Source organism: Artibeus jamaicensis, unplaced genomic scaffold (genome assembly GCF_021234435.1).
Source record: "Artibeus jamaicensis isolate MK-2021 breed Jamaican fruit bat unplaced genomic scaffold, CSHL_Jam_final contig_332, whole genome shotgun sequence".
NCBI lineage: Eukaryota > Metazoa > Chordata > Mammalia > Chiroptera > Phyllostomidae > Artibeus > Artibeus jamaicensis.
The window spans coordinates 28,241,003-28,264,665 of NW_026521788.1; the positions used below are offsets into that span (position 1 = coordinate 28,241,003).

Here is a 23,663-nt window from a genome sequence, read left to right on the forward strand (position 1 = left end):
TTGGGTGGGACTTTCTTTGAACCAACTGGTTCCCATTTCAGGAAATACAACTACAACTGCCTTGCAGTTTAGGGGCTGTGTTAGCACACAGCCTACAGAAACCGCAAATCTCAAATCTTACTGCCTTTCTGGAACTTTTCATTTCTTCCGGGCATTCAAATATATGCAGCTGGAGTCCCACACAACTAGACACATACACTTTTTCACAGTATGTATTCCATGCTTTAGTATACTTGAACCCAGGTCACTTACACAGAGACAGCATGATAAAGATTGCTCCCAGTTGGTCAGACCCAAATGGCCACCACTGTGGTCAACCAATGATATGTTCATCCTGATTCCATCTCAGTCATTTTAGAAGTAGCATTTTTAAATAGATTTTGCACGCAAGAAAAACAGTAGCCACATGGGAAGGAAAAGAGGTAATTCATTTGGAAAGGACAATGCTGGGAATTTGGTTCTGGGAACAAGCTGAGTCACTTTTTGGTGCACTTTAGACACATCATGCCTACATCACAACATGCCTTCACCACACGGTAAAGAGACTCAAAAGCCAAAAGCCCACGGCAGAGGTGCAACCGCCGTGGGCCTTGGAGGAGGCAAAGTGTTGCAGTAACTTCTCGCAGTTGGATCATATCAACAATACCAAACTGACAGGAAGCCACGTCCATTTTCACACATCTACTCAAAAACTCACAGCACAGTCTGACTTTGGAAAGAGTTCTAGACAAATGCACGCACACACACGGAATCACAAACACAAAGATGGGACAGTGATCACAGCCACTGAGAAAAACAGCTTGAGAAGATGAACAAGTAGGCATCTCAATGGAATGTCTTCCACAATACTTCTTTACACAGAGAAAACATCTGAAAAGCTACACTGGAACTATTAACCCAAAAAGTTAAATGAAAAAAGCTATATAAAAATTTGGTCATGCTTCATGCAACATGTAAGAGCAGCAAACAAGGGGAGGTCACATGGTGAAAGCTACAATACTTCATGTTAAGAAATATGTCCAAAGACACGAGGAAGAACAGAAAGCTGTAAGGCGACCTCAAGAAACAGTAACTCATCCAGTAAATCAAACGTGATAATCTGGCAATTTAGTAGCAGTGTCCTAACTCTGCACTGAGTACTGCACGAGAAACAAAATGAGCAAAACATTATCACCCAACTAGGCATAAGGAAAGAGGTAAATGCAAGGGCTTGGTCTCTGTTTTGTGGATAAAAGGACACACGCTGGAAGTAGACATGGGGGGGGGAGGTCACGGGGAATGTGGATGTGTTATGTAGACAAATGGCACCACAGAGTCTGGTGGACACCAAGACACACCAGGACGGGACAGAAACAGACACCGCGGGCTGGACAGAAGCGTCCTCCTTTGCAACTTGAACAGCATTTGTTCCCATCATTGGTGTCATAACTGAGAACAGAATTGTGTCTTTCATAGTAGTTTTTGTTTGTTTTGGTTTCCTGCAAAGAAGTTAGTGCATCATCCAAAAGAATCAACAAATCAAACAAGAAAAGCAATAGGCTACTTAAAGTTTTTATGTACACTAGTTTGAGAGGGATTTATGTATAAATATACATTTATAAATATATACATATACAACAGACAAGGGAATGAGATTATATATACATGTACACAAATATATATATATATATATTCCCTATCTTCCTGAATTCTTGGCAAATAGTCCTGTAGTGAGAAGTGAAGATAGAGGGTGGAGGTTGGGAGGAAAGTTAACGAAGAGTGCATACCGCTTTCGGCTTCTGCAAAACGACAAGAAAAGAATTTAAATCAAACAACGTGATAATAAATTGACTGACACCAAAAGGAAAAGAAGGAATAAAACCTTTGTTTCAAATTATTTGAAGGATGCATGTGAAAACAAGGTTTCTCAGCAAAGCATGGGCACAGTATCACGGTATGAAACAACAGAGGAGGTCGCTCAACATAGGCTGGAGGCAAGGGGTGGGAGGGAGAAGGAGGGTTCTCCGAGTTTTGACACCAGGGCACTTAGAGCAGGTGAGAGGGAAGGAAATGGGACATTCTGAATGCTGGAAAAAACCTAAGATTATTATCTCAGGGAGGGTCAAACACTTGATTCTTTGAAACATAGATACTGTGTTTATTAAGTCCTGTGTTTTCTCAGAGATATGATCCACATTCCCTCAGATACACCTTTTTCCACAAGAACCAATGAGCTTCCACATTGAGACCAAGCCACATGTGAGGGTTAAAGCTGGCAAAGGCACACAGAAAGCCAAAACAAAGCCAAACAAATCTCTTCTCCCTTTTCTTAAAAAAAAAGAAAAAGAAAAATCTAAAGAACTCTATCTGTACATTTGGCTTTGTTGAAAACACCTCTGATATGTGAATTACTTGGAGAGTCCATCAAAGAAAAGACTCTCTCTGTTCAGGAAAACCTCTGATTTCTTTTCCTCAGAGTGCGGTCAATGTATTCACACTGAACCATCAACACACTTCTTCTGTCCCTCCTTGTGACCAAAAAGTGGCAGGTGAGAGATGACTGGTCAAGGTTCAGAGTACAGTCTCCAGCTATAAAAATTTTTCCAGAATGGTTGAGAAACACTATTTGGCATCACCCACATCATGACACTTTTTTGAGAGATGCACAAAAAATAAAGAGAGAACACTGAATTGCACAAAGATTTACTGACTTGGCAACATAGAAGATATCATTTGCAAAGCCCCCTACACAGGTGCTGGTGAGTATTGGTGACATGGGCAAGCAGTAGTCCCAGAAACACCCATGTTATCTGCTGAACAGCAAATAGCCAGGACTCTTAGTGCTTTGGGTTTTTTTTTGCAAATAATATTCTTCACTTTGCCAACACAGAAAAGAAAAATGTGTATCTACATACATATTTGTTAACTGCTACATCCATGTTCTACATGTGTCTACCAAATCTACCATTTTTTCTTCCTCTTGGTTGATTTGGATTTTCATAAGAGACGAAAGTTTGATCAGATTGACTTTATGAGCAATCTGATCCAGGGGTTAAGGTAACAGAGAACATTGGATTAATTTGCTGATAATCCAGTGTTGTTGTTGTTGTTTTGATATAGAGACACAGACTGCACATTTGGAAGTCTAGCTTTATTGAGTCATTCATCCAAACAATGAAAACTCCTTAAACGATGATAGCAGGAACCTCTAGTCTCGCCCTGCACTCTCGTCAGAGAGCACCTGCCCGCTACAGAGGACTAACCGACCAGAGTCGGGAACAACCCACGCTGTCGTTCCAGAGGACAAAAGCCTGAACATTTCTCAATGACTTATCTTTCTTTCAAAACTATGGATAAGAATGGGGGTAGGGGTGGCAAAAATCATCTCTATTTTATTTGTAATACGTACAGTATTTCCTCAACAAAATTCCTCTTTAATGTGATACTTCCTTCTTCCAATGTGAACTCGTATATCGACGGGGGTGTTATCTGTTTCAACCAGACCCAGTCCCTCATCAGCCTGATTTGCACATAATTAAGTACAAAATAAATAAATAAAGAGGGCTCCTGCCTCTGAGCCTTGATCTCCTGGCTAATTTACATGAAGCTGTTATTCTGCCACCTGGATTTCAGCTGCATCGGGAGAAGCACATATGGTCCACAATAGGCTGCTTGTAATTTGGCTATCAAGAGAGCTCGTATCTCCCATCACGGCTCTGCCCTGCCTGCTGGGATGGGGGCCAGGGTCCACCTGCTTTGTGCTCACAACAGTAAAAAGGGGTAAGAGGACAGTGTCTGCCCCTGCTTTTATGCTGAAAGGGTGGAAAGTGAAAGTTGGCATGACCAAATGGAGAGCTGAGTGTCCCATTCCCTGGAGAGACACTCTCAACGCCCAGTGGGGCTGGAGATGCCAGGTGGGTCCAGGAGAGGAACACCCGTGTCTGGCTGAACATGCCTCAAAATGGGTCCCAGGATCAGAGAGGTGTTGCATCAGGGTTCCAAGCACATAAACAATGCCTAATAAAGAAAAAGTGGACCGAACATTCCCAGAGTGCACTCTCACCATCATAAACGTCAGCTGGCTGCTGAGACACAGCAGACTTACCGGCTCTCGCGGTTGGCAGACTTGTACTCAATGGCTATCATTAGGAGCTTGAGCTTCACAAAACACAGCCTGCAAAGAGATGGAGAAAACTCCCAGTCAGTGCTTCTGAGGACCAGAGCCACTTAGCAAACACTATTATGACCTTTTCATCTCCTAATCCAGCAGTTATCCAAGGGACCCTCATTCTACAGTGGCTGTGCCAAACGGATGGGGCTGCGAGCGACACCTCCCAGCATCCCCATTAAGGCTGATTTCTCACAAGCGATAAGGCGCTGAATGTTCAAAGTGCAAATTGCACTCAGGTCTAGATGTCTAGACACAGACCCCAAGCAGGAATTGGTGCCTGGGGATTTATACTGGGCCAGATTCATTAGTTTCTCCGTTGGGTAGTAAAATGTTAACTGCAGGGGGAGGGAGGTTTTTGGAGCAGCTGGACCTGTTATTTGGATTCCGCTTTGGTCTTTTGTACAAATGGCTCATATTGTTGTTCCGAGCAGACCCCTGTGTGCTCAGAATGATGGTAATAATCCTTAGCCTCCATGTAACTGCCCAGCACTTGACTGCAGAGCTGTCATTCCTGGCTCCAGCCAAGCTGCCTCACCTTATCTGCCTGCCACTCTTGCCCACAGCCCAGGCTGCTTCGAGGCAGACTGGGTCCTGCCTCCATTCCTTCACTGACACACACCCTGCCCCCGGAACATCTCCTTTCTTCCTGACACCCTCCCCAGGCCCATATCAAACTTAACCTTCTGTGTGGGTCTTCTGCAGCAACCGCTGCCCTCGGATTTCCTTTCCACTCTCAGAACTCCTCCAGCACCTTGTCTGCAACCACATCTTCTAGCCTTTAGTCAGTCTAACATTGGCTGTGGTTTCATGTGTCTGAATTCTGTCTCCTCAACCAGTGTAACTTCCTTAAGAGCTTTAGACTGGTTTGAAATTCCCCATAGTACTGTGCATGGAACCACTGATACAGACAAACTCAAGAAATCATTTCCACTACTGACGTTCGATTCTAAAAAAATCATAACAGGTTCTGGAAAATACTTTCTGCATAAAGGTATTCAAGGTAGTAATATTTATACAGAGTTAAAAAAAAGGAAACAACCTAAATGTTCAGTAATAAGGCAACGCAGTTGAAGTATGGTTCTATATGGTATGTATTAGCATTCACAAATGACATTTTGAAGACTGTTTTAAGGTATAAGATCAACAAAAAACATTATATAGATAAAATATATAAATAATGATACAATTATGTAAAAAATATATTTATATACTCATAGAAATAAAAGCTCATATAAATAATATATATATAATAACTTATAATTGTGTTTCTATAATGGGCATTATCACTTATGGCCCAAAGTCTCTTGGATAACAAAGCAATGGTTTATTAATAGACAGAGAAGTGAGTTGATGGTTATTTAGCTCCAGCATTGTAAGGGGGAGGATATTTTAGGTCACAGGTCAAGGCCTTTCTTGGTGCTTTGATTTAATCCCCACCATATCCCTGAGAGGTAAAATGTTATCCTAGTTATTCAGACTTCTGCTACTATCTCAATTTTTCAGGTGATGAAACTTAGGCTCAGAAAGCTTGTGTGACTTGCCAAGGTCCCAGCTACTATTTAGCGAGATATACAACATCTTCATCCCCGGTGAAGTCTATTTTGTATTGGTAGAGATAGGTAATAAGTGACTATACAAAGAATAAGTAATAAGAACACAAGACTATGTAGAAACTAAAACCCCTAAGAGAATAAAGAGTAACTGAAAAACCGTGTTATCTGCAATGGTCCAGGAGGACCATTCTGAAGAAGTGACATAGAGCACCAAGCAACGGAGGATGATGGAGAAGCAGGCAATGAGAGGATGTGGGGAAAGAGCATCCCAGGGAACAGAAACAGCAAGTGCAAGGGCCCTGAGGCTGGAAGGAATGTTGGGTATTTCAGGACCAGCAATAACAACTGTGATAATGACTGGGTTGGGGAGCTGGGTGGGAGGCAGATCAGAAGATTTTGCTGGCCACAGCAAGGTGTCTGCTGCTTATTCTTAGCAGAATGGGAAACTTTGGTTTGCTTTAAATAGCAAAGCACCATAATCAGATGTGCTGGGCTTGAGGATGTGTTACTTACAGGTAAAGTACTTGTTGGGAATAAGACCAATTGCTCATTCATGCCTCTGAGGTCATGGTCCTCCATATTGCTTTCAACAAACAGTCAGATTCCAAAGGACCATTTCCATGCAAGTGTATTGGGGCTCTTGGGTGATTTGCAGGTTTTCTGATTTCTGCCAGCAAACTCTAATGACCTGGGCTTTATGCTGATTACACAGTTTGCTGAAACACCAATCCAACTACAGCTGGAAAAATGTTCTTCTTAATTTACGTCCCATAGAGCACCGCTAACACACACCTTTTATGGGGCTGTTACTTCTGGAGCTTAAAATGTTTAAAATATCAGATGGCTTATGCAATATTTGTTGAACCAAATGACTAAGATTAAGTAACCACTTTTTAAAGTAACTAGCAACTAAATGCCAAAAACTCAAAAAGTGTGATCTTAACTTAGCAAGGATCATGAAGAGGCCAAGTTGCTGATTCTATGAGCAATGACCACTCTGATTTGGGACTCTCGTAGTTCATGGGATCCAGGCTCTTAATTGCTTTAACAACCTGATCCTACAGGTGAGAAGGGAAGAAACAGTTCACAGTAATAATAATGTCCTCCTAGGCTACTTCAAAACTGTTTTCCAACTGGACAGAAAAAGAAAGCAGCTTTCTAATGCAGGAAAGTCGATAAAATCTACATAGCCTATGCACATTCATAACCTAGCAGGAAGTACACCAGCAGATCTCTGAGTCCTCTTTCATGCCTTTCAAGTCTCTTTCTAAGATAATGCTACACTACTCTATAGAAACTTCTTTCTAAGAAGCTGTTTGACCCAAACCATGCCTTTGATCACTGGCCAAAGAGACAAACAAGAGCGGGACAGGGTGATGCAAACAAAGGGATTATATACCAACGGTGCCACAACCACAGATTTTTCGCTCAGGCCCTTCAAGCCTGGCTGACCCTGCTCTTCTCAGGCAGATGCCAAACTGAGTTCCAAAGATGGGGAAGCAACTTGCTCAAGGTCAAAGGGCCTTTCCATAGAAAAGCCAGAAGTGGAAATTAGGCAACTTGTTCAAGGGTAAGCAAGATTTCCATTTTTACAGAAATGTCAAAAGTGGAAATCAAGTCTCAATGCAGTGCTACACAGATGTTTCTCATAAAAGCATGGTGGCCAGAAGCCCAATGTGCAGACAGGTTCTGTCTGGTCAGTGTTTTGTCCTTTTTTTTTAAAACTGACATCAGATAACAATAGGTGGTGTCATATAAAAACTAGTTTTCCAGATTTCCTGGACAGATCAGATATGGCCACACTGAAGCTAACAGAGATTGGGGCTTCAAAGCATTTGCCCCTTTAGATGAGGCATGTGCTCTCCAATATGCCACAGTCCCCACCACTCCCTGTTGTCTCAGACCTCACTCTTCACTCTTTGTTATTAACTATCTCCTACAGGTATCTATGTTTTTAATCTCTACTCTAAGAGCATCATCTGGATGTTTGCAAAATATCAATCTTTAGTAGTTTACTATTTACACTGGTAGCAGAACTTTGTCTCTCCTCATAAGTAGGTTTTCATTAGATCCTGTCACAGACAGTTGGCCAATGTTAGGGTACTAAGCTTAAGGCTGAAGCACAGGTGCAGTTCCTGTTGGGGATCCAGTGGGGAAAAACAGATCCAGGCGAGTAGACAAGGGAGGGGGTATGGTTTTGTGTGGCAATCCTTTATTTATTCATCTCTCTGCCCTCTAGACTGAGCCTCTTCATGCAATACGCATTCTTTCTCTCCCTGGCATTTTGGAAAGTGCAAAGCATAAGATTTCAATAAATACTGATTAAATAAATGTATGAAAGAATGGGGAGCGGAACCTCAGAAGTTGCTGGAAATATACAGAAGAGATAAAGTGGTAACTGGGAGTATCTAGTTTAGACAGAGAAGGCTTGGAAGTGCATATAGAATCATGAAACAGAATGTCTCTTGTTCTGTAAAAGCACACAGATTGGGGGGATAGGAAAGGTGTAGAAGGAAATAATAGCAGTGATGTGCTCTGGGAATTTAATTTGTGCCTTCAATCCACTATGCCACAATGTAAGCACAAATCTAAGATACAGACATTAATTTCTCCTTGAGACCGTCTACAAATCTTGTTACAAGAAGCATGCCCCCAAGAATGTGCCTTCAGATTACCCAAAATTGATGTCCTGAGATTGAACATTTACTTGCATCATTCAACACCTTTTTTTTTTCTTTTTTAAGCAAAATGGGCTTTGCTCATCCAGTCCGTATAGTCATTCTGTGGCTTGACTCAGGCTACTGCATTTAAATGTATACAGGGCTGGGTGGGGGAAGAAGGGAGGCCTGGGGTGAGACAAGGTATAATAAAGAAGAAAGAAATTTCACAATGTGATAAACAGAATGAAATCAGTCATATATTAGCAAGAATTTAATTCTTGGTTTCTAAAATAAAATGTCCCAATATGCCCAATGCAGGAAGTTGTCGCTAGCTGCAAAAATAATTACAGGGGAATAGAAATGACTTCTTTTTTTTTTTCCAAGGAAAAAAAATGCTACTGTCACAAAAAGGTCTTAAACCAGCAATCTGCAATAAAACTGTTGTAATAACAAGTTAGATTGCTTTCTTGATAATTATTAAGTAGAGGTCTACTCAATTTGACAATGACATTATACAAAGCCTTTGTTTTATGGCCAGCATCATCTGTTAACTATAGTAGTTTCAACCCAGATGTTCCTGAGTAAAGGCTCTTAAGAATTAGAGTCTAACTGTTTCTACCTACCCAGAGGGACATAAATTATTCTTGCCATTAAATCAGCTCCCTTGACTAGAAAGATTGCTTGCTAGTGTGAATTAAGCATAGAAACCTGTCATAGAATATGCACCTTCTAATGTGCTCAGAAGAATACGCAGCTTGGGGCCAGGAGTGAGTTGGGCGAAGCCCCCAAAGACGCAGTTCTCAGTGTGCCCTCCAAACCCGCTCCGCCCACAGCGCCAGCTCCTCCTCCTTTATTCGGAGGGACCCGGGGAATGCCAGGCTGACACATGCACTCGGAGTAGATGTGGATGTCAATACTGGGCTTTGGGAAACCAGATCTTCGGGATCCAGGGGCTAGAATGACAAAGATTCTTACTTACGAGCTTTGATTTTAAATAATAGACTCTCAAAATGGAAACAGCTAGTTTGAAAAAAATTGAAACGGCAGGATTCATAAGACTCAGCATCAAGAAAATGGAAGTGATTTGTGATTTTAAAATGCTCATGAGCTGTTATCCAGATTCCGTTTCCCAACAGCTTTAATGGGGTGGAGTACGGGGGCTTTAGAACAGCCAGCCCTCACAACTGCACACACTCACTATCCCCCCACTAGCATACCTGGGACCCTTAAACATAAACATAATCACGTCTTTGATACGGACAATTAGCCTTTGTCTAAAAGGTGAATACATGAATTTTAGAAAGCTTTGCTATTATTGTTAATCAGAAACAAAATGTAGACTGCGTGTTTGCTGTGAGTACCAGCATGGAGGCAACCATGTGGCACCCATCCCATTCCCAGCGGGACTGCACCCCTGACCCTGCCTGCAGAGAACCCTCGACCTGCCACTGCCTGGGTGGCCTTTGCTGGTTTGTTCACTAGCATGCACACGGGTCACTGCACAGCTTCTGGGCCCCTGTAGTGGAAAAACTCATAAATACTGTATTCCTATCTATGTTCATATATGTTTAGTCCAGATAATTAGATGAATAGGACCAGTTCTTTGAGGAAAATAATTTTGAAAGCTGAGACTTGAGCCTTTCCATAAACTCTCATAAAATGTTCGTTTCCACAATCTGGCTAAATAAATCTATCACAAAACAATCAGGTCTGCCAGCTTCTTTCTGCTCCATGTTCAAATTTGGATGTCTGTCTCGAAAGACTGATGATGTCACAGAGCTCAAGCTGAACTAGCTGTAGTTTTCACTGGGCAGGAGACGCAGCTTTCTCTGGGCAGCTTTCAATTTTAAGTTTCCTCAAGTAGCCTCACCGGAAAGATCTACCCACACAAAACAACATAGGAAAACAGCATGATTTTCTGAATGCTTAGGACCCTGAATGCAGGTGGGTGAGGAAATGAAGAATCCTCCCTAGCCCCGAAACTGTCTTAAACCTGCAAAGAAGCATCCACGCCAGAGCCTGGGCTGGAGGGCAGAACTCCTGCCCATTAGCACCGCAAAGATCTGTCACGGTTCCCCAAGTTGCCCGGGCATTAAATTCTCCACATCAAATCTGAATTTTAACAGCTCTGCCAGCTGCAGTGGGACAGAGAGGGACACACTATATTTTAAATAAGTCTTTTGTCCTAATCCCCTCTGAGCTATAAAATCTGATATAATTAAGGTTTTATATTTTGTAAGTCATGAATGACTAATAGGCTCCCAGTTCAGAACCGAGAACGTGGTGTTCTTGTGGCCGAACCTGTGAACCCATGGCTCCCTCTGGCCCCTCCTTCCTTCCCCACCTCCCTCCTCTCCGCTGGGCCTTCACTCTCCTACCTGGAGGCAGGGGTGTGTATCCTCATTTGCTAGTTCTCGTGATAAAAACATTATCGAGGATTCCCCCTGAAAATATCACTTGTCAAAAGATACCTGCTTTGTCTCCTCCTGCCATCTAAAGTAGAGACCAATTTGCTCTCATTGCCAAGTCTCTCAGAGACCGGCGCATTGAGAGAGTTCTGTGTGGTTCTGTGTGGCTCCTGATTCCTTGCCTCTTAGCAACAACCCCTTTTCTCTCTTTATTCTCTCTCTGAGTCCGACCTCCTCATAAGGCCCACAGCAAGTGCCATCTCTTCCAGGAAGAGTCTCCTGGTCACTCCCCAGCCTACAGGAAGCTCCGTCTTCCTGTAACGCTCAGCATCTGTCCTCCGTTGTGTATACCCATCGAACAAACACTTACAGATAGGTGCTCCGCTCTCCCTGACAACACGGATTACTTTCCTTAGCCAGATTGCAAACTCTTAGGAGGCAGCTGCTGGAGGGAAACAGAATCTTTTACTTGACATTTGTAAGTATTATTATTAATCTTTTACTGTGCATATCTGTGATCGAATCTAATTGCAGGTTCCTCCAGAGATGACACCATGCCTGGCACCCTGGCACTAACATCCCACATTCATGAACTATCTATTCAACGGACCCACTGGTGAGTGTTGGCAGAATTTTCTAAAAGGTAAAAGTAACTATAACCTGAAATGCCACAGTGGATTTCTTTCTTCCCATGTGCTTACATCATATTTATTGGGCAGGATGGAGCAGTGGGAGGACACAGAGAGGTGGAAAAGAGGAACAGGACATCAGCCTGCTCTGAGAGATAAGTAATGTCATTCCTATTTCAGAGATAAGGAACCTTAAGTACCAAGTCCAAGGTTTCGGTATTCGGAAATCAAATATTTTGTCCCAAACCACATATCCAGCAAGTGGCCCATCTGGACGTATGGCCTCTGGCCTTTGAGACTCCACAGCTCACACTCCATGACATCACATAGCATCTTAGTATATAAACTGCTCAAGAGCAACACACTTCAGTGGGAAGCATAACCACCCCTTGCTTCCTGCTGGCTTGGTGCTGGCTGTCTGCACCCTCCAGAGTTACCTGCTGAGGAAGGTGGGGAGTGGGAGGGCAAGGGAGCAGGCGGTTTTCTGGTGCTCGGAGAACCACAGATGGCACCCTCTCCTACAGATCCCAATGCTCCTTTTCCTTGACCTCACTGCCACACAGGCCCAGGGGCACACCAGCTTTGCAGAACCAAGGAGAAGTACTCAGGAGCTGCTGGCCCTTAAAAGGAACACCCATTCCAGAGAGCATCCCAGGGAAGGAGAAAACACGCCCACTAGGACCTCCAACAAGACCAACAGGTGGCATTAAGTGTTGTACCCTGAACTTCCTTGTTTCCTCTGGACTTCTCCACATTTAGTATGTATCTCTTCTTCCCAGCCTGAAGCTACTTTTATGATCCCTGGTGGAAACATAACCAAGAGTATTAACGAGTTCCTTACCCCACATCTTTTTCCTGTACTGTTCTGGATTAGGTGTGGGGAGTGGGGGGAGCAGTCAGTGATTCGCCTGGTGTGGTAACCACTTCCTGTGTCCCTGGACATTGCAGAATACCCACGTGGAGAAGGGATAATGACCAGGAAGCTCACACAGAGGCCCAAATCTTAGTTTGCAAGATGTGGCCAACCTACACATCTATGATTTGGCTAAAATCAGAGAGAAACAAATTCCAGTGTCTGAGTCCAAAGTGAAGAATGAGACAGGTTATTCCGGTCTATGGTATAGAGGGATGTGGTCCATGAGGATTCTCAGTCCTCAAACTCTGAATCAGAATCACCTGACTTGTTTGTAAAAAATGCAAATTTGGGGGCCTTAACCCCAGATACTAAAATCTGAAGATGTAGCCTCTCCATTTAATAAGCTCCCCAGGCGATTGTTAATTAGCCAGCCTTCACCAAGCAGTGACTCCAAGCTGCTCCCAACTGCACAAGGCCCAGCGTCGGAATGCTGGTTCTCTAATTTGTCTGCTGGGCAGCTGGGGAAGTGGCCCCAAGCTCTGTGTCCCCGTTGGTAAACCAGGGACAGTGACACTAATCTAAACATCACAGAATTCTTACAATTAAATAATAAAACGTAAACAAAATATTTAGAAAGGATATTGCATTTTATCTAAATGAGCTACTATTTTTGGAACAAAGCTGATCCTTCCAGCAAGAAATGTAGTGAAGCAAAAAAGTTGATGCAAAGAAATCAAAGTATATAGCTGATGGGCACCTCACTAGGACAAGAGAGAGAGCATCTCACTACTTGAAATTTTTTAAAAACTTGCACTGGGTTGGGGGTGGGGAACGGCTTCTGCCTCTCCTGCCTCTGGCCCTCCCTCATTCTGTTCTGGAAAAAGACCTCAAATTTCACCAATCCATCCTTCCCCCTCATCTTCACAGAAGGAGTCTCTCAGCTTCTAAGATAACACCAAACTCTCCTGTATTTTGACCCTACCCTGCAGAGGGGCTTTCTGCCAGCCTAGGGGAAGAGCAAATTTCTTTCTTTTATGCTTTAAGATGTTAGGTGCTGCACACTGTTTTAATGCAGTGCATAATTATAGAAACTGCTCTGAAAATCTGTATATTTTATCTGTGCTTTATTACACCCAGAATATCCCCCAATTCTTTCTTGTCTACATGAAGCAGCTTAAAATATATTTTGGCATCTTTTATGTCACTCTGAAATTAAATAGCCAATTCTTACTGTAATGAAAATACTTATGTGCCAGCCCAGTGATATACAACACTACACTCTAATTACGGCTGTGCTTTAATTAACCTGAATTGAAGAGTGTTATCATTAAACTGCTGGTAACTTTGAATTATGGCTTTTCTTTAATTTAAAGTAGAAAACACAGATAATTAAGCCTCCAGATAATCAAATGCTTGAGGAGAGCTTCAATGTTTTGGGATGTTCCTAAATCTCATTAAATGTCCTTTCTTTATTGATTATTTCTACCTCTGCTGTATCATTGTGTTAAACGAATAATAGCACTAAGTTGCACACATTCTCATTCACATCAGAAGGTTGTTTTGTTTTATTGCATGCCGGAAGCTGTGCTGAACCAATACTAAATTCTCACAACGAGGTGTGTCTGAGGGATCTGGTCCTGCTTGGGACATGTTCTGAACTTGAAAATCAATCAAAGGAAATATTTACAGCAGTCACTAGTGACCAGCTCTTGAGCTGGCTCTGTAGGGCAGTGGAGTGTCACATTAACCTATGTGTCGGAGTTGGCAAGCTCACGTGTCCACAGAGCTGGGCCTGGGCCGGACATGCTGATCTGGCCTGGTTTAAGGGAGGAGAGAGCTGCACGAAGCCCTCCCTTACAGCACACTGGAGCCAGTTAGCATTCACCAGAAATGCAAGTACCGTGCTGGCTCCTCAGATTTTCAGGAGAGGCCAGAAATCCATTCTTGATGTGAAATACTGCTATTTTGAAATACTGGCAACTAACTTTTAAGAAATGAAATACCGTGGAGGGCAAATTTGTGAGTTAAATTTACCCTGTGGTAAATTTGCCCAGTTGCGACTTTCAGGGACAGCCATCCTAACCTTACAGGTTACCACTCCTATGCATTGATTTGGTTCCCAGGAGCAGAAGAGAAGCAGTGGGAAAGCAGGCTTCCGGGAGAGCACCCATGATATGTAAACACTGGTCAAGCCGGAGGAAACCAACAACCAAGGGAGGTGGCCTCACACACTCCCTGCATTAGCATGGAAGCCCTCAGGGCTCTCACCACCTCTTCATTAGGTAGAGGAGACCACAGTCGCCTTTTTATAGAATCAGTTTTTTAATGTAAGACCTGAATTCTCCCAAGCTTTCTATCCTAGGGCTGGCCAACCTCCAAAGTGGAAAAAATCCCCAGGCGCAGCCTCTGTGTTCCAGGACCCAGTGCCTATGGATAGTTAACTCCTCTCTTGGCAGAAGGAGAAATCGCTTTCAGAGACAGGAACACATGGGAGTTACAACTGGCCATCCGTTTTCAGAAAATAACTTCTTCCGAATCAATTACCTATTCACTTTTCCAATCCATTTAGCATTTAAAGTTTCACTTAGAGACAGAGTGAGAAATTTCAGTAAACAGCCAAACCGTTCTGTTTTGTATCACTTGTGGTCTGGACGCAGGGACGGGCTGAGTGCACCTGCTGTGTTCACTGGCAGGCACCTCCAGGTAAACCCCAAGCTACCAGGCGCTCCAGCCCCTCTCCACAGCGCGCACAGAACAGAAAACTGTGAGTGAGGGGAACCCGACAGTCCCCAGGATCGTCCTCCTTGGACGTTCCTTTCCAAAAGTTCAGTTCTGTTTCTAGGCGGACAGATAGCACAAGGGAACAGCTCTTCTTCCTCAACCCAGTGGTTTCCCAGATTCCTCCACTTCTTCCCGGTTGGTATCAGTGAGAGACTGAGTTTCTCAGATCCTTTCTAAGGTGTCGACAGGTCAGGCTGAACGTTTCAGCCCGAGCTTGTGTTTTCATAGAAAACAAAGCCCCTCTTTGACTTAAACCAACACCAGAGATTCTAAGTGGGGAAGCTGAGGCACTGTCCTGGTGGAAGTTTCTGAGGGTCAAGGACACCTGACACTCCTTAGGTCATACCCCTGATGTGATCACCTATTCTGCCTTGAGGGTCTACAGCCGCCTGGGGCTGCCCTTGCTCAAATCCACCTTGCTAAGCCAGTGTCAGAAGAAGCTGAGTCCTTATTGTTACATCACGGTTGCCCATGTCAGGGACTTTTCCCAGGTCTCCTTCTGGATCATGTGATTCTGCATTTCCTCAGCAAATCATAAACACACTTTGAACAGTGGCTTCTCTGATAACTCCATGTTATGACTTATTGAAAGAGAAATTAAAGTTCCTTTCATCAAGGGGCTAGTGAGATTTGCTAGTAAAATCAGAAAGACATGGGTTCACAGCCCCGTCTACAACTGCATCGACATCCCAGGAGCATAACTGAAGACCTGCAGCTGAAGTGAGTTCCTGATTTAGTACAAATGATGGATCCACGCCTGGGATTCTCAGGTCTGGAGGAAAAGTAGGGCCAGCAGAAATGACCAAGGCAGAGACCACGCCAGCACCCACCTCGAGTTCATCACACAAAGGCTGAGCACACGGGGCACAGTCTGTAACCCTCACGTGTCCCAACTGTGCTGGGCAGAGGTGAGGGATCTCCTCTGTGAGGGGCACATTAAATACCCCTGGCAGCCAGGGACCGTATGGTCGGTGGTCACTTACTCACAAACAGTAGGGAAGGACAGACCCACGAAGGCACTGGAAAGATATTCTGTGTACATTTCATTCGAGACTCCTTCCAAGTAGTATTTCTGCCATGTGTCTTCCTCAATCTAAAGGAGAAGAACAAGAAGAAGGTTTAAGATAACGAGACTAGGCTATGTAAGGAAAACTTGAGTTCTACCATCTTGCAGACCAATGAACGCACTGGCTGTGTGTGATGGTGACCTGCACCGGAAACCAGGAACATGAGTGTATCATCCGCTTAAAGCTTTCCCCCACCCTAAATCCACCGGCTAGGAGTACGACCCCTCTAAAGCACCACTTCTTTTTAATTAAGCCTCACCCGAGGATGTGTTTATCGACGTGGGAGAGGAGAGAGCAAGAGAGAAACACCGGTGTGAGAAACAGAAATGTCGACCTGTTGTCCCACCCAATACACGCCCAGACCGGGGATCGAACCCACAGCTCTTTGGTGTATGGGTCAGCACTCCAGCCAGCTAGCTGAGCCACCCAGCCAGGGCTACTTCTATTTAAATCTGTATGACTTCCAAGGATGTGGGGGCATGGACACTCACTGCAATATTGGTAAGCAGGTAAATCGACGTAGTTTTCTTGGAGAGCAATTTTATAATTGTTACAAAAATTTATAGAAATCCATACTCTTTTACACAATTCCATTTTTAAGTACTGATAGCAAAGAAACAAGTAGACAAGTACCATATTTTTCTGAATATAAGACACGCTCCCCCCGCAAATTTGGAAGGGAAGGGGGTGTGTGTCTTATAGTCCGAATGTAGCTTACCTGGCTCACGGGGGGGGGGGTATGTTATTTATATTATTAAGTATTTTACCACATTTTTTGCTTCAATTTTTTCCCTTTTTTTCCTCCTCTAAAACCTAAGGTGCATCTTATGTTCAATTGCATCTTATAGTCCTAAAATACAGGTATGTAAAGACATATGTATAAGAACATCCTTCCTATTCATGAAACACTGAGGGGAAAAGCACAGCTTATCCATTTATGCAATAGAATACAAAGAAGCAATGAAAAATTATGCGAAAATATGTTAATATAGAAATTATGTAAAAACGCATATTACTAAATAGTGTGTATAGTCTGATCCTGTTTTATTACATACCCTATAATTATCTGAATGTTTGTAAAGCCATGGAAAAATCTAGAAAGCTTTATAGCAAAACACTAACAGTTGTTATGTCTGAGATGTAAAATAACACTTCTTCTCTATAGATTTCTCTATTGTCTGAAGGCTTTTACAGAGAAAATATGTATGTTCTATCTAGAAGGTATCTGGCCATGGAAGACGAAAAACAGACATTTATTGAAGAAGATACAAGAAACATTGTACAAAGGACAATGATGCCTCAGTCTCTTTCAAAGTAGGCACCTTCTTTGCTGCCTATGAAGTGTATGAAGGGACGTCTTCATACACTTCTCCCAATCACCATCAGCTGCCCAGGGATATTTTTCTGAATCTCATCAATGGTCTAAAATGTCTTCCCTTTCGAAGGTGATTTTAGTTTTGGGAAAGGCAGAAGTCTCATGGTGCCAAATCTTGGATGAAGTGAGCCCGAACCACCTGGATAATTTGATGTTTCACCAAAATCTGCATGAGATGTGACACGTAAGTGGTTGCATTGTCATAATGAAGCTGCCAATCCCCAGTTGCCCGTAGCTGCAGCCTTCGGAATCATTCAAACAGTTTCTGCAGAAGCATGTTCAAGCTTAACACAAAATTGGATGCAGATTCGTTGCTCTACTCACTCAGTAATTTTTAATATGATGACCACATAGTACACATGCTCACTCCACAGCATCTACGTCCCCCACGGACTAGTACAGTGAAGTCATCACTGTTCACACATGTGCATTCCAGTCCACTCTCCTTGGCTGCCACGTTACATCGATGTTGTGCAAAATGTTTTTGTTATAACAATGGGCGGACTTTTTCCAGGCAGTCCTCATATTACAATGAAACAATACATCTATTTCTACTTAAAAAAAAAGATTTTTCCAACCCCATCTTGAATATCACAAGAAGTAAAATGTAGTTCCAGAGCAGTCTTACCCCAATTTTCATTAAAATGTAGGGGTTTTCCCTAATTAATCGAGTTTGACAGACTTTCTCAACAATCTTCTTCATGCTAGGAATTTCTGAAAAGGTTTTTACCTTGGAATCAATCTTTATTTTTTAAATTTTTTATTGCTGCTCAATTAAAGTTGTCCCCATTCCCCCCATTCCTCTCCCCTGCCCTCCCGCTCTCTTTCCCACATTCAATCCTTCCCCTCCACTGTCCGCATCCATGGGTCCTTTATACTTTGTCCTTGACTTGACCCCTCCCCTTCTTTCCTTTGTTGTCCACCTTCCCCCTCCCCTCTAGTCACTGTCAGTTTGTTCTTCATTTCCATGTCTCTGGTAAAAAAATGGAATCAATCTTTAAAAATTATAAAGTGAGTAACAACAAGAACGCCTAGCCCATCTGGGAGCTTGGGGACTGAGTCCCATGGCAGGCAGGCAGGCCGGCCTGTGCAGTGCCTGGATGCCTGTGAGCTCTGCCTCAGGTTCATTTCCACAAGAGGTTTGGGAAGGGGGAAGGATGGGGGCGAGCTTCGTAGCCAACAGGAAAAGGGTCTTAGTCATTCCCTGGGCTGATGTTGAATTAAAAGACATCTTGCCTATGGCTCAACAGTAATTTGGCAGGGGAATTACAATTCTGGAAATTGAAAGAGACTTTGACGCAGTGGAATATACACATCTACTCTCTACTTGGTGACACTCTAAAATACAAAAACCAAAAATAATTCAGAAATAAACTGAATACTCCCCGATTCTATGCTATTTGCCTGCTTTGTGCTCAGGCTGGGTTGATTAGATCACGTTGGCTAACCTCATTACCTTGGGCTGCTTCTAGCCTGCCCCCCACACTCCACATTAGCTACGCAATGCTGCTGGGTATGGGTTGTTTACCTACAAATTGGGCTTCCCCAGAGTGAGGTCTTTAAAGAAAAAGGCACTCAAACATTTCCACTGCTAAATGGTCTGATTCAAAAAATGAACCGCACTGTGTTCAGCCTAAGCATGAACTTCTTCACTTCCTCACATCATACAATTTCAACTTTTCTTTTTCCAAATAAAAGACATGCTGGACTCTATAAGCAGAGGTCATTAATTCCAACTAATATATTGAAAGCCTAGTCTGCATTAGCAAAAATTTGAAATATGGAATATTTGGGCATTATATGATCATAATTTATTTTATTGGTAAATAGGATGCTATATGAGGGATCACTAATTGTAAGTCCTCATAGTAAAGCTTTGTGAACAAATTGTATTCTTGAAGTGTAAGATTTCACCCGGTTCTTTGAGCAGAGATATTCATTTTACAATGTGTTCCTTATGTTGCTAATTTAAATATTACACTTCATTTTCAAGAACAATGAAAGTACTAACCTTTATTTCAATTTGTTTTTACTATTGGTGGTATTTCTCAATTAATGTGGCTTTAAAATGACTCTTTTAGTTACAGTCAGTGTTTTCATGCCTCTATGAGGGCTACTCTTTAGACCAAATTTGATTGTAAGTTAATCACTAAACTTATAAAATAGATTCTTTATAGAATAACTGTATTATCTGTGTTTGTTCTGAACTTAGCAAAAGTTGTTTTGCTGATTTAGTCATTCAGTAAATACTTAGGGAGCACATTGCGTACCTTAGGACCTGTTCTAGTTACTTATCAAATCCTACTTGAGCTGGTATTTATTTCCACATACTTTTCTCTTTGCTGGAAAAAGTACGAGGTATACCTGGTTATGATTTATCTGACCAGATACATCTGACTTTTACTGATTTTTCCAACATGGCTTTTCCTGCAAGTTTGCCTTTGTGGCTGATTTGAAATGCTTGAGAATCAAAAGTCAAATGCTGGGGGAAAAATGTATGGAACTTTCCTGGAAAGCAAAATGCCTCTTCCACACACATATGCAGACCCTCAGACCGTGTCTACAATGCTGTATGTGGGAGCACTGAATGGACTGTAGAAGTGCTGAGGAGTTCAAATTTGCTCTCATAACCCTTTAAGATGCCTGCATCTTTAACACTGTTTCCATAAAGATAAGTCAACATGTTTTTCAGTTTCTGATAAATGTTCCACACACACCAAAGAAACAACCAAAAAATACTTCAAAATGATAAGATGGTAAACTTTATGTTCTGTATACTTATCACAATTACATTTCATTAAAAAAACATATGCAATATAAGAGCATAAGAATCAGTAATTGATTTCTGCAGAGATGCTTTAATCCTGAAGGGCAGGAATGACCAGCTGTGACAGAACCAGGACAGTCCTGTCAGCAGAGTCAGGGAGCGAGCACCCAGCCTGACGGCACTGCGGTGTGTCACAGCTCAGGCAACAGAACCTCAGTCTTCAGTCAGAAGCATGGGTTTGTCTAAATGATAATTTCTTAGGCAGGCTTCCCTTTCTGTCTCAAGCATGGTATCTTTGACCCATTTTGGAAAATCAAAATCAAAAGTGCACATTCCTTTTATCTTTGTCAGCAGGAATGAAATGTATTCTTAGAAAAGGAAAAATTAAGTGTAAAATACATTCAGCTTAAAACACTGTGCTTGACACAGAGAAAACGACAGTGTACAAAGAGACCTACAGAGGGTGGAGCGAGTTATGGTCACTGTGATTCGCGACCTTAACAGATGACAAAACTGAGGCACAGAGAGGTTAAGGAACCCACTGATGGTCACAAAGCCAATAGGTGGTACAAACAAGATTCAGAGTTCGTGTTCTTAATCACCTACAGACTAGCTCTTGCTAAAGATGACAGGGTAGACATATGGAAGTAGTGATGATAAAATTCAGGGGGCATGGACAGGAAAGGTTTGCTCTATATGAGCACCTAAGTGTGAAATATCGGATCAGAAGATCCTCAGAGACTCAAAACCTTAAACCCTAGAGCCCATGACTCGGGGAGAGGTCAGGAGGAGTAACCCTGACTTTGAGTCAAGCTGAAAGAGACTTCAGGCCTCCTCTCAGAGCATGACGACATCCTTTCTATTCTATAAAGTGGAACCATCTCAGCCTACAGCTTCTTTCTTAAAATAGTACATGCTGTTCTCCACATTTGTGTTGTCAACGTATTTTTAACTGTAATGTGAATACACACTTCCCAGCAGAAAAATGAAGGAACGGGATGAAAATGACTTAGGGAAAGGTGCCAAAATTAATTTGCCAGCCATTCAGCAATCAGTCAAAGGCAGAGTATTTCCTGAGGCAGCAATTTCTCCGTTGACTGTCACATCAAACTCCCGCTGCTTCAGAGAAGCACCTCGCACAGATGTACAGGTGATGGGCATGGACCACTCACAGAATCCTCAGGGAGAAAAAGGAACTGTGCCACTGGGCCAGCTCGTCTGCGCTTCTCATGGGCTTATTTACTCCCCTTCACTATCTAATTTTTCACCCAGTCTAGTTCAAGCCCCCCAAGTAAATGTTGTATACCCCGCTATGGGCCAATGGCTCCATCATCAAAGGGACCTTCCAACTGGAACCATTCAGCCTTGGCTCTGGGGGAAGTAACACCCTCTTGATTCCAATTCTGCATGTGTTACTAATGACTGGTTGATAATGACACCTTTTATATTTTATGCTTTCTCTGATTAGAGCGAAACTATGTTTCCCTAATGCTAACAGCCCAGTGAATGTAAAAAATCAACCATCCTGGCTGGGCTTCGTTACAACCGCCATGGTTTCTGTTCCCAACAGTGAGTCAGAATAATCATGTTGATTGCAGCCAAATAATTTTGCAAAAGTCTATCCCCACCTCCAGAGTCATGTAAATAATTCCAAAGATTATCATGTACCAATCCTTATTTAATTGAAAACGAGTACACTGTTTTAATCCAAATATATCTTACATTGTGCACACGAAAAACAATGAACTGAAAGGAAATTATAAAAGCCAATGACCATTATTTTAATAGCTGCAGTAAGAAGAGGTGAGTCGTAACATACACACTAGCATTGCCCAAAATAGGGAGTAGGAGGCTAGTCTAATAGGTCATTTTTACATTTATTATTTTTTTAAAAATCTATCTGAATTCTCAGTTAATATTCTTCCTCTAAATCATTCACAGTTTTAAATCATAAAAGTACTTAATAAGAACTCATTAGCCACTTGTGAACGAATATTTGTACATATAAATTATACATGTCTCACTGTTATTCACAATGAGACGGTCTAAAACACTGCAGTGACATGAACTGGCCGAAGCATCTCTGATCCCATAAAACTGTACTTATTCTTACAAAAAAGCGAGCCCACAGGATGTGTCAGGCCTTTGTCAACAATTACAATCTGGAATCAACATCCATGGGCTGCGGGCTGGTGCCTGAGCAGACTGGAGTCACTCGTGCCAGCCTCCAGCTGCAGGCTCTGTCACTGGGGAACATCTGAGCTCGAGTGCACCCAAGGATCCCTTGCTGGAGAGAATGATGTTAGGACAACTGAGTGTTGAGAAGACTTTATCATCGGGCGCCCTGGGTTCTCTTCTCCTTTGTTTCCTTCTAAGTTCCCATGTTAACAATTGTGCCCCAGTTTTTATCCACAGGCATGTGGCTATCTCCTTTCTTTCTCCCTTCCTAGCCTCGACATTCTTCAGTATGATCACAGAACCTAAAATCAAGTCACAGAATTACAGAACAGAATTACAGAACAGAATGCCTAAATCTTGCTAGCTTAGGTCCTCACTCCATATGGAGGGAGAATGCCTCACTCCATAGCCTTCTGGGGTGGAGGAAATGGGTGAAACAGTTGAAACCAAAGGCAAGATATACAAGAGATGGGGAACGAATGGTACTTTGCACCTTTTCAGAATACAATTCTTTCTTGTGCCAAGTTGCCCATCGATGCTGTACTTCTAGGATGTGGACTCAGGTCAGCTGCCCTTCTGAGAGCAGCATTGCACTTCAGGGACTCCGGAACCATTTGGCATTGCACAATCATAGCCTATTTCAGACTGCGTTATCCAGTGAGGATAGGATGAAAGGATCTCTGCTTTTTCCAAAGGCTTCAGGACAATGTCAATTTTTAAAAAATTATTTGGAATTTGATGGAATGCCAGATAACTGGTTGCTTCAGCACTAAATGAATAAATAAACAACTCTAGAGATAAATTTCAAGGTGGACTTGAGCCAGATCTCTTATTTCCCGACTAGCGGGCTGCAAACTATCAAATAAGATTTCTTCCCTCAGACCGCATGAAAAAAAAATCAGTCCTGGCTGGCAGATGGAGTGCTGGCCTGTAAGCCAAAATGTTGCCAGTTCGATTCCCAGTCAGGGCACATGCCTCGGATGTGAGCCAGATCCCTATTTGGGATCGTGAGAGAGGCAGCCAATGTTTCTCTCTCACATAGATGCTTCCCTTCCTTTCTCTCTCCCTTTCCTTCTCTCTAAAAATGAATAAAAATGTTTTTAAAAATCAGCCTATATGAGATATTTAGAGAAAAATTAACAGACCACTCCACCAAAGCATCAGAGTGTATGGCATTTTCCCAATGTGTTACCGCAGCCCAGATTGATTCTGAAGACAGAAAGAGTGTCATAGAGGGAC

The 23,663-nt window shown here is 42.6% G+C and overlaps 1 protein-coding gene across 8 annotated transcripts in view; it reads right to left on the reverse strand.

Moving 5' to 3' along the window:
* Window positions 1–23,663, reverse strand: part of KCNMA1 (potassium calcium-activated channel subfamily M alpha 1) — a 735,030-nt gene that overhangs the window by 141,190 nt on the left and 570,177 nt on the right. For all 8 annotated transcript variants that reach the window (XM_053663957.1, XM_053663956.1, XM_053663955.1 and 5 more), the window contains exons 15-16: window positions 16,021–16,130; window positions 4,085–4,153 (exon numbers count right to left, since the gene is read on the reverse strand). In XM_053663957.1, the coding sequence (XP_053519932.1) occupies window positions 4,085–4,153; window positions 16,021–16,130 (179 nt within the window). The remainder of the gene's footprint in view (window positions 1–4,084; window positions 4,154–16,020; window positions 16,131–23,663) is intronic.